We start from the raw sequence: 13,496 nt of genomic DNA, 5'->3' as shown, positions 1-13,496 counted from the left end.
ATCTCATTTTTGACTTATTTTTTGTTGTCTTACTTACTACAAAATGTAATGCATGGATGAAGATAAAAGCAAATAGTTGGGAAACAGTTGAATTCTGCATTCATCAGTCGTTAGTCATTGTCAGTTCTCTACCAACAATGATTTCCTTAATAACACTGCTGAAGTAGTGTATGCATTTTTGTTATATTTCTGTTTAACTGATATTTGAGACTGATATTTATATCTTCTTTTTCTTATTTATGCTTGTATAAACTGTCCAATCTGTTATCTTTCAACTTATATGTAGACAGTATAAATTACACTGACTAAAATTACATAAACAAGATTTCCATTTTAATTTAATAGTACAAGTCATTTTTTAAAACTGATTAGATCTGTATTTTAAATTCCAGTAGAACCATCTTCATTATCATTTGTTGCTGACATCATAAAGAGAACTTTTGGGATGTGGAATTTCTCAAGAAATACTTAAATAGAATGCCATATCTATCATGAACTTTTTCTACACACTGCATTAACTCTTGACTCTCCACAATGCAATCTTACTCTTTTTTTCTACCTGCACTTGTATATAATGGTTAATTAATTCCTTACTTTATGCACAAAAATGCAGTTATCTTTCATAATACATTTCTTTCTGTTACACCATAAATACGAGGGTTGGAACTTAAATAGCGGCAACTATTTATTCACAACCGATACAAAAGAGTTACATGTTTGCCCCTGTTACTGTCCTTTAAAGTAGTCACCAAAGTTGTGCAGAAACCATTGCCAATGATATGGAAGGCATAGTATACCATTAGCAGAGCCTGTTCTGTTGATGGTGCGAATGGAGTGGTCTACTGCCTGTCGAATCTCTGGAACAGTTCTGAAGCGAATACCATGAAATGGTTCCTTCATCTTCAGAATCAAATCAAAGTCACAATGACCCTAAGTCTGGGGAGTATGGTGGATGGTACAGTACTTCCCACTGCTATCGACCAAACAGAGCAGCCACAGCTTGAGCTGTATGCGCCCGCGCATTGTCATGCAAAATGATGGGTTGGTCGTGCAGAAAGAGTTGCTGCTTCTTTTACAAAGCTGGTCACAGGTGATGCTTTGAAAACGATCAGTAATACTGTGCATTGATGGTCTGCCGTGGAGGAACGTAAGGTGTTACGATAACACCATCACAGTCGTACACAAGAATCACCATAACCTTAGACCGTTCCATATACACCATCAACAATGCTGGTGACTACTTTGAAGGACAGTAACAGGTGATAGCATGTAACTCTTTTGTATTGGTTGTGAATAAATAGTTGCCACTATATAAGTTCCAACCCTTGTATATTGCTTATGAAGTATGACAAGCCAACACATGTGTACATAAGCGTCTGCACATGAAAATGTGTTAAATCAGTTGAAATATTTATTTAGAAATGTTCCATTCACAGTTATGCCTTTAGAGTAAACTTTTGTTGAAGCTCAGTGGATATCAGACAGCACAGAATGAGCTGGAGTGAAGAGTGACTATTGGGGAGTGTAGACTAATGTTCAGAGCATCTGTGGAAGCAGTAAAACTCAATGAATGGTACTGCATGTACTGAGGGGAACAAGACCAGTTCAATGCAGTGAAAAAGAGGGTCACTACCTTTGAGCATATGAAGGTCATCCTGTGATGCAAATAGATTTTATGGCTGTATTGTTACATACTGTCCTACTAGTTTACGTACAGTCATCCTATCTGCAAGGAATTCAAGCCACATTTGCCGCTGAAATATTGTTATGACAGTCAAGGGCCATGAATGTATCCACAATCATGGCAAAAATTCACTTTGATATGATGCAGGCCTTGTGTAAAACATCTCCTTCAATATTATAATGTATGAATATTAAGAAGAACACAAACGTGTGTGGAATTAAATTTCTGTGGATACATGTGACCAAATATTCATGTGGTACACAATCTTTATCTAGAAATTTGGTAAAATTTTTCGCTACCTGTTCTTGGATTCTCATCACAAAAATATCTCTTTAATATTGTAGTACCAATTACTTCTGTTTATATTTGTTTTAGGCTGTTTGATGATTGCTATTGATTATAAAATGGGTTGATGATCAGATTTCAAAATAAACATAAATTCTGACATTTAAATGAGGATGTTTTGAGAGTTTATAGAGTTTATTTGTCAGTTTTTCTCAGTATTTCAGTCACATGTGTTGTCACCAATACAATCAACATTGCCACTAACATAATCAGTTCCTCGTGGTTGGATTGGAGGATCTTTCATTCTCATTGTCTCAATTTGTCATTGTTTTTCCTGTGTGCTTTGCTTCCTCTCTCATTACTACTGAATGATAGGAACCTGTGGCAAAAGAAGGGAAAAGGTTGAACTGATAGACTGAAATTGAAGATCTGTTCATGAAATCAGTACACTTAATATGTTTCTTCCTTTTTATTTATAAATTAAAAACAGTTGTTTTCGTTATTGACCATAAGCAAACTTTCTGCCCAACCATTTTTAATCATGAATAGCAAAATGTAGATACATATTGTATACACCATATTGACAGAATGATCACTGAAGGTGTTTTGTAAATGAAATCAAAACAAGACTGGTAAAGCACACTTTTAAATGGTCTTATGCTTAAGATGGAAAAAACTATAGTAATTGACAATGATTATAGTTGAACTTGATTATAAGTACGTATGATAATAGGATTTACTTTACAACCATTACTGTACAGGACAGACATGTATAATTACTTTTAATGAAGTTGCCTTTAAGTTTTAAAAAAATCATCTATGGTGATACTTTTTATATCTCAACATATCTCATAATCTCATCATTATGTTAAATCCTACTCTTCCTTCCATTCTTTATCACTTTCACACTCTATCATTTAACCACACCTGAGGACATACTCTTATTAACCTCAGACAGTCAGAAAACCATTTAGTCTATTTTATGAAAATAAACCCATATTTTTAAGATCTCAGGAGCTGAAAAAAATAACAATTTTTTGCAATGTTGCAGTTTCCTGGTAAGTTTCCTTGTGGATGCAAGGGGAGGAGCAATGCGTGGTTGCCGCCACAGTGGCGTGAGAGTCATTGTTCCACCACGGCGGGCAGCAATGCCAACACGTGTCACTTGCCGCTATTTGAAGAGGGACAAATTGACACATCCACCACCTTTAATGGAAGGAGAGGCATTGGCAAGTCGAATTCTAGAGCTGGGTCCAGTTGGTGCAAAATTTTTAGGGTGAGCAGGCAGATCTACATTTTATTTGTTACAGTCACACAGTAAAAACACTAATTTAATGAAATTATGTATACAGATAACAAATATGTAAATCTGATGTGCTAATGAATTAAGGTGCTGATGAAAAAATGGGTAGTGAACTCCAGATGATTGATAGGGCATATTAGTTCAGTTTATGGAATTTTTGGATTTTTGTCTATAGTTTGCCAGTGTGTCCTATCAAAACTATTGACATAATTTTTGTAAGCTGCCTACTAATGTATTAATTGACTCTGTAAGCAATTTAAATAGGGAAAACACCAATGTTAGTGCAGAAAACTTTCTATAAAATAATCTGATGTGTGTGTGTTTGTGTTTTTGTTAGTTTGTTTTGTTGTTGTGAAAACTAAATATTTCTGCAGCCATTTTGACAAGTAACAGTTGCTTTGTTATCTAACTATACTTACAAAACATCTGTTCATCAGCACAATCAGAAAATCACTGACAAGAGATAACACAAAGAAACAGAAATATAAATATAAGGATAAGTTGATTACTACAACACAGTTATTGAATTCCTCACACTTAAACAGTTATTCCACGGCTTTCTCACTATGTAATGACAGAATGAAGAATCTTTTAGAAACTGGCTGTATTATGTAAACTGTGCAAATAATGTATACTATACATGCTACTGAAACTGCTAGAAGTCTTTAAACAGAAACCAGAATGTGGCTGCATAGGCCCACACTTATTTCCTTAGATGACATTTTGAATCTGGCAGATTTGATGATATCTTCTTAATATAATCAAGGATCCATAAAAAACAACCTAAAAACATAAATTGTACCCTGCTTGTCACAAGATGCCAGATTTCACAGTAGTATACAATGATTTCACGAGGAATCAGAATGAGGAATGCATTCACTTGGTTTCTGTTATTTAACACAGGAACAGAAATAACCTTTAACATTGTTTAAAACAGAACTGGTTTAATATCTATACTACCAAAAACTCTTGTACTTCTTTATAGCTATAAGCATCATATATTCTAAATAAATTGTTTCCACTTTTTTTACTAATAAGATCTTGTCAGCTATAAAACTAAGTTTTGGAAGCCATTAACAAAAAAAAAGGCTCTAGTAGGAACCTTTTGTGATCTCCTGAAAGCTTTTGAAAAAGGCAGAATATTATAGCTCAATTGCAGTGTGCCCCAAGGCTCTGTTTGAGGTCCACTGCTATTTTATTTTATTTTTTTTATTTGGTCCTGTGACATCTTGTTTGGATATAGGAGAAGTCAAAATACGATGCAGAGATAACATTACAAATTTTTCATGTAAGGACAACAGAGAAATTAACCATGATTTCACACTCAGCCTAAGTAACATTTACTACATGTTTAATTGATATTCCACAAATGAGTTCTATAGACAATACAGTTGGTCAATACCTACTTATGAACACATTTATAACTAAAGGCAACACAGAAATTAATCATTATTGTATATTTCGAATGAGTGTAAGAATTTTTTCATCAGACTGAAGATTTTTATGCTAGCTTTAACCCAGCACGTATCCCCAGATTGTTTGATCTACAATTCTTAAGTTTTCCTTTGTCCGAGACCACATGTAGATTTGTGTGTCACTTTGAAGTTATAGATTTTACTGTTTGTGTTGCTTGTGCTTAATATTTAATTACTCTTTTGTATTGTGATGTATTGAGAAATTTTGAACGTTTACAAGTGCTGTGATAAACTTGTACTGCTATTATCAATTGTAGGCTTAAATTTAATTGTGCTCTTTTAAAATTTTTGAGAATAGTAGGCCTGTCCTCATTTAAAACAGCCTTTTTCTAATTTCATTGTAAAATTACGTGAGAAATAGCTTATTTTTGAGAATTTTTGGACACTTAAGAAACTAAATCCATAACTTACAAGTATTTTGGATATATAGCTTAACTTACAGCAAATCAGCATTTGTGGTTCACAGTTCCACTAAAGAATGCATCACGCCTGAATTTTATTGTAAATCACTGCAAATAAACATGTGTTTTTGAGAATTTTCAGAATCACAATTGTCCTTTGCATAATCTATGAGAAATTTGCAATAAATTGGCGTTTGTGATTTAGATACTGTACCAGATATTGTTACTAACATATTATGTTGCATCTGGTTTTTCCTTAAAGAAGAGTAGCCCTATATATTATCTGTGTTTATCTTATATTAACCCTGTTTTTGAGCTTGATAACAACTGTAATTAATCTCAAAACATTTTAGGAAACTAGTAATTTTTACAGCAGTTTCTGTATTGCCTTAATAGAAATCTTGTTTTGCATATTTGCTTCAATTCTTATTGGGAATTAGGAAGTTTTTAAACCAACAGATTAAAAGGTACTAGTGGGCTTAACATAAAGTTATTTGTTCATTACCTTGTAACACATTGCACCAGCCAAAAGGTGGCCACACTGTGAATGCTGTTCTCGAACACAGGATGAGTTAGTTGACACTAGCAAGCAGCTGGAAATCACCCTGGCTACTGTCAAACAATTGGCAGCTGCTGCAAATTGGTGCCTTGGAAGAATTCCCAAGTGTCATGTACCTGTGGTACTGGTACCAGAGGTAGCCCAAGTACTATCCTCTCCTATGCATCCTGTCTCCTCTGCAGAAAGCAGCGATCTGTCACTCATCCACTTGACTGTGAGTGGCATGTCAGTGGTAGATCTAGCGTCCTGTATGGGGTGAACAGGACCAGGGGGGACTCAGGGTGTTGTATTGATTCACCTAACCAACAAGTTTGAAGTGCTGTTTTTCACTGAAACTGAGTCAAAAGCACTCACTTCACATGTTTTGGTAACCCCTGTTTTGTCCGGTGTCAAGAGGGGGCAAACACATAAGAGTAGGGGTCTATTAATCATAGGCAGTTCAAATGTATGGTGAATAATGGTACCCCTTAGGGAAATGGCACCAAGGAACAGGAAAGGAGACCAGGTGCACTCAGTGTGTCTGCTTGGTGGCCTCATTCTACATGTTGAAGAGACTATTCCAGCAGCCATTGAAGGAACAGGGTGCAACCAACTGCAGATTGTGGTGCACATTGTAACAGATGATGTCTGGCATCTCGGCTTCAAGGTCATACTTGAGTCGTTCCAGTGACTGGCAGAGAAGGTTGAGAAGACCAGGCTTGTGCCTGTAGTTTCAATGAAGCTCACAATCTACAGCATTTTCCCCTGAACTGATCATGGCCCTTTGGTTCTCAGTCAAGTGGAAATACTAAACCAGAGACTTTGAAGGTTCTGCGACAAGCTATAATGTGACTTTCTGGAGTTGTGCCATAGGGTTGAGAACTGTAGGGTCCCCCAAAATGGGTCAGGTATGCACTACACATCAGAGGCTGCTACTCAGGTAGCTGACAGTGTTTGGTGTGTACACAAGAGTTTTTTTGATTAGGCGACTCACCATCCAATCCAGACAATGATAGAGTATCAGTGTAAGATCAAATGAAATGCCTCCCACAGGTGAAAGTATTAAAATTCTAATGGTAAACTGCTGAAACATTTGCAATAAAGTGCCAGAGTTTGAAGTGTTCATGAAATACTGTGAATCTCAAATAATCATAAGTACAGGAAGCTGATTGGAATCTGTAATTGATAGCAGTGTGATTTTTGGGGAAAATTTAAGTGTATATTGAAAGGATAGGAAAGTGGTAAATGGATGTGGAGGTGGTGTATTTAAATCCACTAAGATGGCAATTGGAGCTACATGTGAGGTTGTTTGGGCAAGACTTAGTATTATGGGTCAGCATAAAATGATAACTGTATCCTTCTATCATCCACCAGACCCATCTCCTGATGTAACCAAAACCTTTAGAGAAAACCTCAGTTCACTTGTACATAAGTTCTAGAGTGTAATCATTGGTGGATATTTTAATCATCCAACAATCAACTGGGAAAATTACAGTTTTGTTAGTGACGGGTGTGATAAGGTATCCTGTGAAACATTATGAAAAGTTTCCTCTCAAAGCTTCCTAAAACAGATAGTGAGGAACCCCACTCATGATGGAAATATATTGGATCTAATGACAACAAGTAGACCTGACCTCTTTGATGATGTCCAAATCAAAACTGATATCAGTGGCCATAATGTGGTTGTGGCAACAATGATTACTAAAGTACAAAGGACAAGTAAAAGAAGCAGAAATACATATACATTCAGTAAACTTGATAAAAAATCAGTAGTGTCATCTCTCAGTGAGGAATTTGCAACTTTCAGCATAGGGCAGGAGCATGTAGAGGAACTTGCGAGAAGCCCCTATTCATAATAAACCTCCAGAAGTGTCTCAGTATAGCTGGTGAGTCTGTAGATAGTCATATAAGGGGCATACAATATTATTAAGCCAGACCATCCATGAACTGACTTAATGAGCCACCTCAGTATTCTTCCTACCTGTTATGTGGAGATGCTATCATAGTTTTATGTCCCCTTGCAGAGCCGCAGCAGCACTACTGTCTATGTTTTAGATAATGAAATAGGAAGAAATCCCTCCCCCTCCCTCTCAAGCAAATAAATTTTTACACAGGTTGCAATTATGGTGTTTTTATTTAAGAAATACCATAAAATGAACTTGTACACACTGATTATAAGCTAAATATTAGTAGTTTGAGAGCATGGTATACTGCAGGACTAGATCAAAAGGCATCCTACTGACTACTGCTGACTATGTCAGGCAGTCTGTAACTTGAGTATACAATTGGTATAGTTTGTACAAGATCATACATCTTTGGCTATGTCAAAGTTATTCATTTATTTATTAATATCAACTTTTCCTGGCATTACTGAAAGATAGGATTTATGACCCGTAGACTACTCCTAACGTCTGACTGGCAAAAGCCTACTTTTGTTAGCAAATGTTTATTAATAATTACTTGATTCATGCCAGAATGAATGTACGTTCCCTAGATATCTCTTTGCTGATGTCACAAGTTATTTCCACATCGGCACCTCACCCCACTTGCTCTGAAAGAGCCAGATGGCCAACCACCTCTGCTAGCCAGTGTGGGAACCTACCATTCGTTCCTTACTCCATACATCGTCCAGCTCTGATACATTCACTTCACATATGTGAATTAGCAAAACTGGAAATAAATTCAAGTGCACTATGATTGCAAATAAGAGTTACCTTATGAGCTATGGCTCAAGTTTAAGAATAGTTGACCATGCAATATATAGATACATTCCCAGTAGAACAGTTTGTAATGGGAGGAAATGTCCATGGTATACAGGCACTGTTAAGAAACTTCTAAGAAAACAGAGATTACCGCATAATAGGTGTAAAACAAAGCATATGGCTATAGATAGAGAGATGCTGAATGAAATGCCTTTGGCTACCAAGAGAGCAATGTGTGGTGCCTTCAATGACAACTGTAGCAGAATACTGACAAATGATATTTCACAAAATCCAAAAACTTCTGGTCATATGTAAGGTCTGTTAGCGGCACCAAAGTTAGTGTCTAGTTCCTAGTGGATGAGACAGGAACTGAAATTGAGGATAGAAAAGCAAAAGCTGAAATCCTTAACTCCAGTTTCAAATGTTCCTTTACAAAGGAAAACCTGTGAGAATTGCCCCAATTTAATCCTTGTACCACTGAAAAGATGAATGAAATAAGTATTAATGTCAGTGGTGTTGGGAAACAACTGAAATTGTTTAAACTGAACAAAGCTCCAGGGCGTGATAGAATCCCTATCAGATTGCACACTGAATTTGCAACTGAGTTAGCCCCTCTCCAAACTAAAATCTGCTGTAGATCCCTCGAACAAAAAACCATGTCCAGTTGTTGGAAAAAAGTGCAAGTCACACCTGTCTACAAGAAGGGGAGTAGAAGTGATCCACAAAACTACCGTCCAATACTCTTGACATCAGTTTGTTGTAGAATCTTAGAACATGTTCTGAACTCGAACATAATGAGTTATCTTGAAGAGAATACTGCCTTAATGCCAGCCAGCATGGATTCTGAAAACACTGATCATGTGAAACCCAACTCACACTATACTCATTTGACATACTGAAAGCTTTGGATCAAGGTACTAAGTTAGATGCAGTATTTTGTGATTTCACGAAAGCATTTGACTCAGTACCACACCTGCACTTATTGTCAAAAGTATGACCATATGGAGTATCAAGTGAAATTCGTGAATAGATTGAAGACATGTTGGTAGGGAGGATGCAGCATGTTATCTTGGATGGGGAGCCATCATCAGATGTAGAAGTAACTACAGGTATGCCCTAGGGAAGTGTGTTGGTACCCTTGCTCTTGATTTTGTATGTTAATAATCTTGCAGACTATATTAATAGTAACCTCAGACTTTTTGCATCTATAGTTAAGCACTGTCTGACGGAAGCTGCATAAATATTCAGTCAGATCTTGATAAGACTTCAAAGTGTTCTTCATAAAAGTGAAACTGCATGCTTCACAAAATGAAACAATGCAGTATCCTATGATCATAATATCAGTGCGTCACTATTGGCATCAGCCAACTCATACAAATACCTGGGTGTAGCACTTTATAGGAAGATGAAATGGAATGATCACATAGGATGTCATGGGAAAAGCAGGTGGTAGACTTCAGTTTATTGGTAGATTACTGGGGAATTGCAATCAGTCTACAAAAGTGACTGCTTGCAAATCACTCGTTTGACCAGTTCTAGAATATTGCTCAAGTGTGTGCGACCCATACCGAATAGGACTGACATGGGATATAGAATGTACACAGAGAAGGGCAACATGAATAGTCACAGGTTTGTTTCATCCATGGGAGAGTGCCACGGAGATGCTGAAGAAACTGAACGAGAAGACTCTTGAAGATAGACTGAAACTATCCTGAGAAAGTCTATTAACAAAGTTTCAGGAACCATCTAGGGATCTTCTACAATTCCCTATGTATTTCTCACATAATAATCATGAGGATAAGGTTAGAATAATTACCACACATACAGAGGCATTCAAACAATCATTCTTGTGCACTCCATACCTGAATGGAGCAGGAAGAAACCCTAATAACTGGTACAATAGGATGTGTAGATGTAGGAAAGGTTATGTCAAAATAATACTTATATGTACCAAGAAAGTTATTGAACATTTTATTTGTATCCATCTCTTTGTTCACTTCATCCCCTGTGTCTCAGCTTAGTAAGTAGTGGAAATGTGTAATGTTACTGTCACTGAAGTCCCTACACTCACTTACTTATTTTTATAGTTGTTCTTTTTGCTGAAAATAGCTCCAGTATTACCAACAGAGCCTCATGATCACTCTAGTCCATATTTATTACTTTACTGTTATATGGGTAGTAGGTTTCTTGGATGAACATTTGGTTTAGGGCACCTTCATTGTTTGAAAAGATTCTTATTGATATATTTGCAGTGAGGATTAGGTTGATACTCTTTGTCATGCATGGTATCTTGTCTCTGTGATTTGATGGTTTCAAAAAATCTGTGTTGAAGTCACCACATATGATCCTGTTTTTAGTTGGCTCTGACGTATTTAAGAACATTTTCAGGTTACAAAGGTAGTCTTCAAAATTTCTGTCGGGGAACTGTATACAGAGACAATCACTAGGTTGAAGTCAGAAAGTTCAATGGTTGTTATTTCAAGACCATTTTCCTTTATCAAATCAGGAAGAGTTTGGATTGCTCTATGCTTTAAATTCTGCTTTACATGTTTGTAAAAAGATCTGCAGAATTAATTGCCTTGGAGGAAAAGAGGAATGTTTGCAGTATCCATTTGCTGTTTCCCTTGCCAGTGTTCAGCTATGCAGATTACATCAACATTTAGGTTGGATCCTAATATTACTTAAAGGTCTTGTAACTTGTTTGTTAAGGATTGAATATTGTGACACATTGTATTTATCACAATAAAGGATGGCAGCCAAAAACAGTTGCAACTGTTTTTGGCTGCCATCCTTTATTGTGAAGAATTTTAACAGTTGCTGCTGCAGCCATGTTTAAAATCTGAAACATTGTATTTAAATATGTAAAGCTGATTTCGTGTTGTTTACTATTGCTATTGCTTTTATTAATTTCTTCTGATGAATAACTTACCTTAGATATGGTCATGTCTCTGTTTATCTTGTTGACTTCCTCCTTCTCTTTCTGGTTTCCTCTAAAAAATTGTTTAGATTGTTTGCAGACATTGGTTTCTGTCTGCTCTCTGAAATTCTTTTAGTTGACAGTGCTGGTTCTGCTAATGCTGGAGTTGGATCTGCTACTGTTACAAATGGTTCTGCATCTACTGCTGCTGGTATCAGAGCTGGCTCTTCTGTTGATGGAGCTGCTGCTGGTTTTGTTGATGTTTCTGTTACTGTTCCTGATGCTTTTACTACTTTCAGGGAAAAAATTTCTGAAGCTGTTTGTTTTAAAGCTAATGGAGATTAGCTGTTCATCACAAACTGGTCCTCTTCACATACAATATCTGGCTCTTCTTTTTGTGTTCCTTCCATGGCAGGTATATTTACTAAGTATTTATGCTTGGAAGAATGGAATAGTTGTGGATAATGGCATGTTGTCATTATGTTTGTTGACTCTGTCCAACATTTCATTGATTTTCCCATAGAAAAATTTCTTGCTCTTTTTGTTCAGACACATACCAGACTCTCTTAAGAAAATCTCTACAAAAAAAGCTTCTATTTGGATACATTTTGCAAATTTTCTAAAACTGTGAATGGGCTACCCTAATTTTGATGTTTACACATGAAATGGGGATGAGATCATGTCTATATGAGATACCAGAAACAATCATATTCTACTTCTTAGTATTTTCCAGAACGTTCTTTAAGTTGTGCATAGATTTCACTAACTCATTTTTGTATACATTGTTGGCACCTCTAATTAATATAATTTTATGATTTCCATTTTATTTATTTATTCCTGCATTGGAGCAGCTGGTTGTACATAACTGCAGGCTTTTAAATCATGATGGTTATTGTCAATTTCTGCAAGACCAAGTCATGGCTATCAGAATTGATATTTAGTCCTACCTCATTTTTTGTCCTGTTGGCAGTGTACAATGTTTTGGCGTAAATACTGGTATTTCAGCAGGATCAGTAAGAAGTTAAATCATTTTCTCTAATATTTCAATAAACTTTCTGGCTGCTTTTGAGTCTCTGCATGCTTCATTTTCCCCATTGCGTTCATGTTCAGCATTGATCATCTCTATGGTGACTTCTCGAGCATTACACTAATGATAACAGTCACACAAAAATATGTTATTGAGATTTACATTTGCAAAACAGCTTGAATGATACCGTATATGTTTTTTGGACACGTTCTATGTTCTAACACTTATTTTCAGCTTTTCACCACACAAATGGCACTTCACTGATGCTAAAAGTTTGAAGCTTAAGGAGCAATTTTCTACAACCTGTATACATGCCACCATTTTTAATTATTTTCATTGATGACCTCCTACTTTATCCTTATCAAAGATATGGTGCTACAATTCTCATTGACAAATTATTAGAAAACAATCTTGAATAAACTGTGAACAAAGTTTTCACTGAAATCTTAAACTGGTTTTCTTTTAAGGGTCTGTCACACAATGCAGTTAATACCAATCATATGAGGTTCCATAGACCACTAAGAAACCTTGAAGAGATTAACATAAAGTGCACAAACCAAGCTAAAGAGGAAGTTGAGGACACAAAATTCATGGGTGGATATATAGACAACAAATGCAGTTCGTCAATTCACATTCTTCATCCTTTAAGAGGCTCCACTCAGCACCATTTGTACTATGGGTTATTGCTTCAGTTGGTGAAACAGATACCCTTAAGTCTTCCTATCTTGGTTATTTTAATTCATTACTGTTGTATGCTATTATATTCTAGTGGAACCAACCTCTTCCAAAAAGCATTTCCACTGCACAAAAAAAGTCATCAGAATAATGAGTGGTGTGCATCAAAGGCACTCTTGTTTCAAAATATAGGGAGTCTTAGCACCACCTCACAAAAGCAGTCTGCACATTGAACTGAAAATCTTCATCTTGTTCAAAAAGGAGTTTATTGCTGCAGCATTTTGCACTGTTAAGTGCTCTGCCACCACATATTAAATGTCTTCAAAAACAATAGCCCAATTTCAAGCAAATTCTCAAAGAGTATGTAACAGAGAACTCCTTTTATACATTTAATTAATTTGTGAGACAAAATTAATGTTACTGGTAAACTTAAAATTGTGTTAGAATTAGCTTAAATTAATTTTACACCAGAAAATCTAATTTAAACAT

At 36.0% G+C, this 13,496-nt stretch overlaps 1 protein-coding gene across 5 annotated transcripts in view; it reads left to right on the top strand.

Moving 5' to 3' along the window:
- LOC124555163 (ankyrin-3-like) overlaps nt 1-13,496 on the top strand; it is a 904,646-nt gene that overhangs the window by 441,176 nt on the left and 449,974 nt on the right. For all 5 annotated transcript variants that reach the window (XM_047128986.1, XM_047128985.1, XM_047128988.1 and 2 more), the window contains one exon: nt 3,021-3,245. In XM_047128986.1, coding sequence (XP_046984942.1) covers nt 3,021-3,245 — 225 coding nt within the window. The remainder of the gene's footprint in view (nt 1-3,020; nt 3,246-13,496) is intronic.

Source organism: Schistocerca americana, chromosome X (genome assembly GCF_021461395.2).
Source record: "Schistocerca americana isolate TAMUIC-IGC-003095 chromosome X, iqSchAmer2.1, whole genome shotgun sequence".
In the NCBI taxonomy this organism is placed as follows: domain Eukaryota; kingdom Metazoa; phylum Arthropoda; class Insecta; order Orthoptera; family Acrididae; genus Schistocerca; species Schistocerca americana.
The sequence above is the reverse complement of the archived record's forward strand: the minus strand, read 5'-3'. Positions and strand labels throughout refer to the sequence as shown.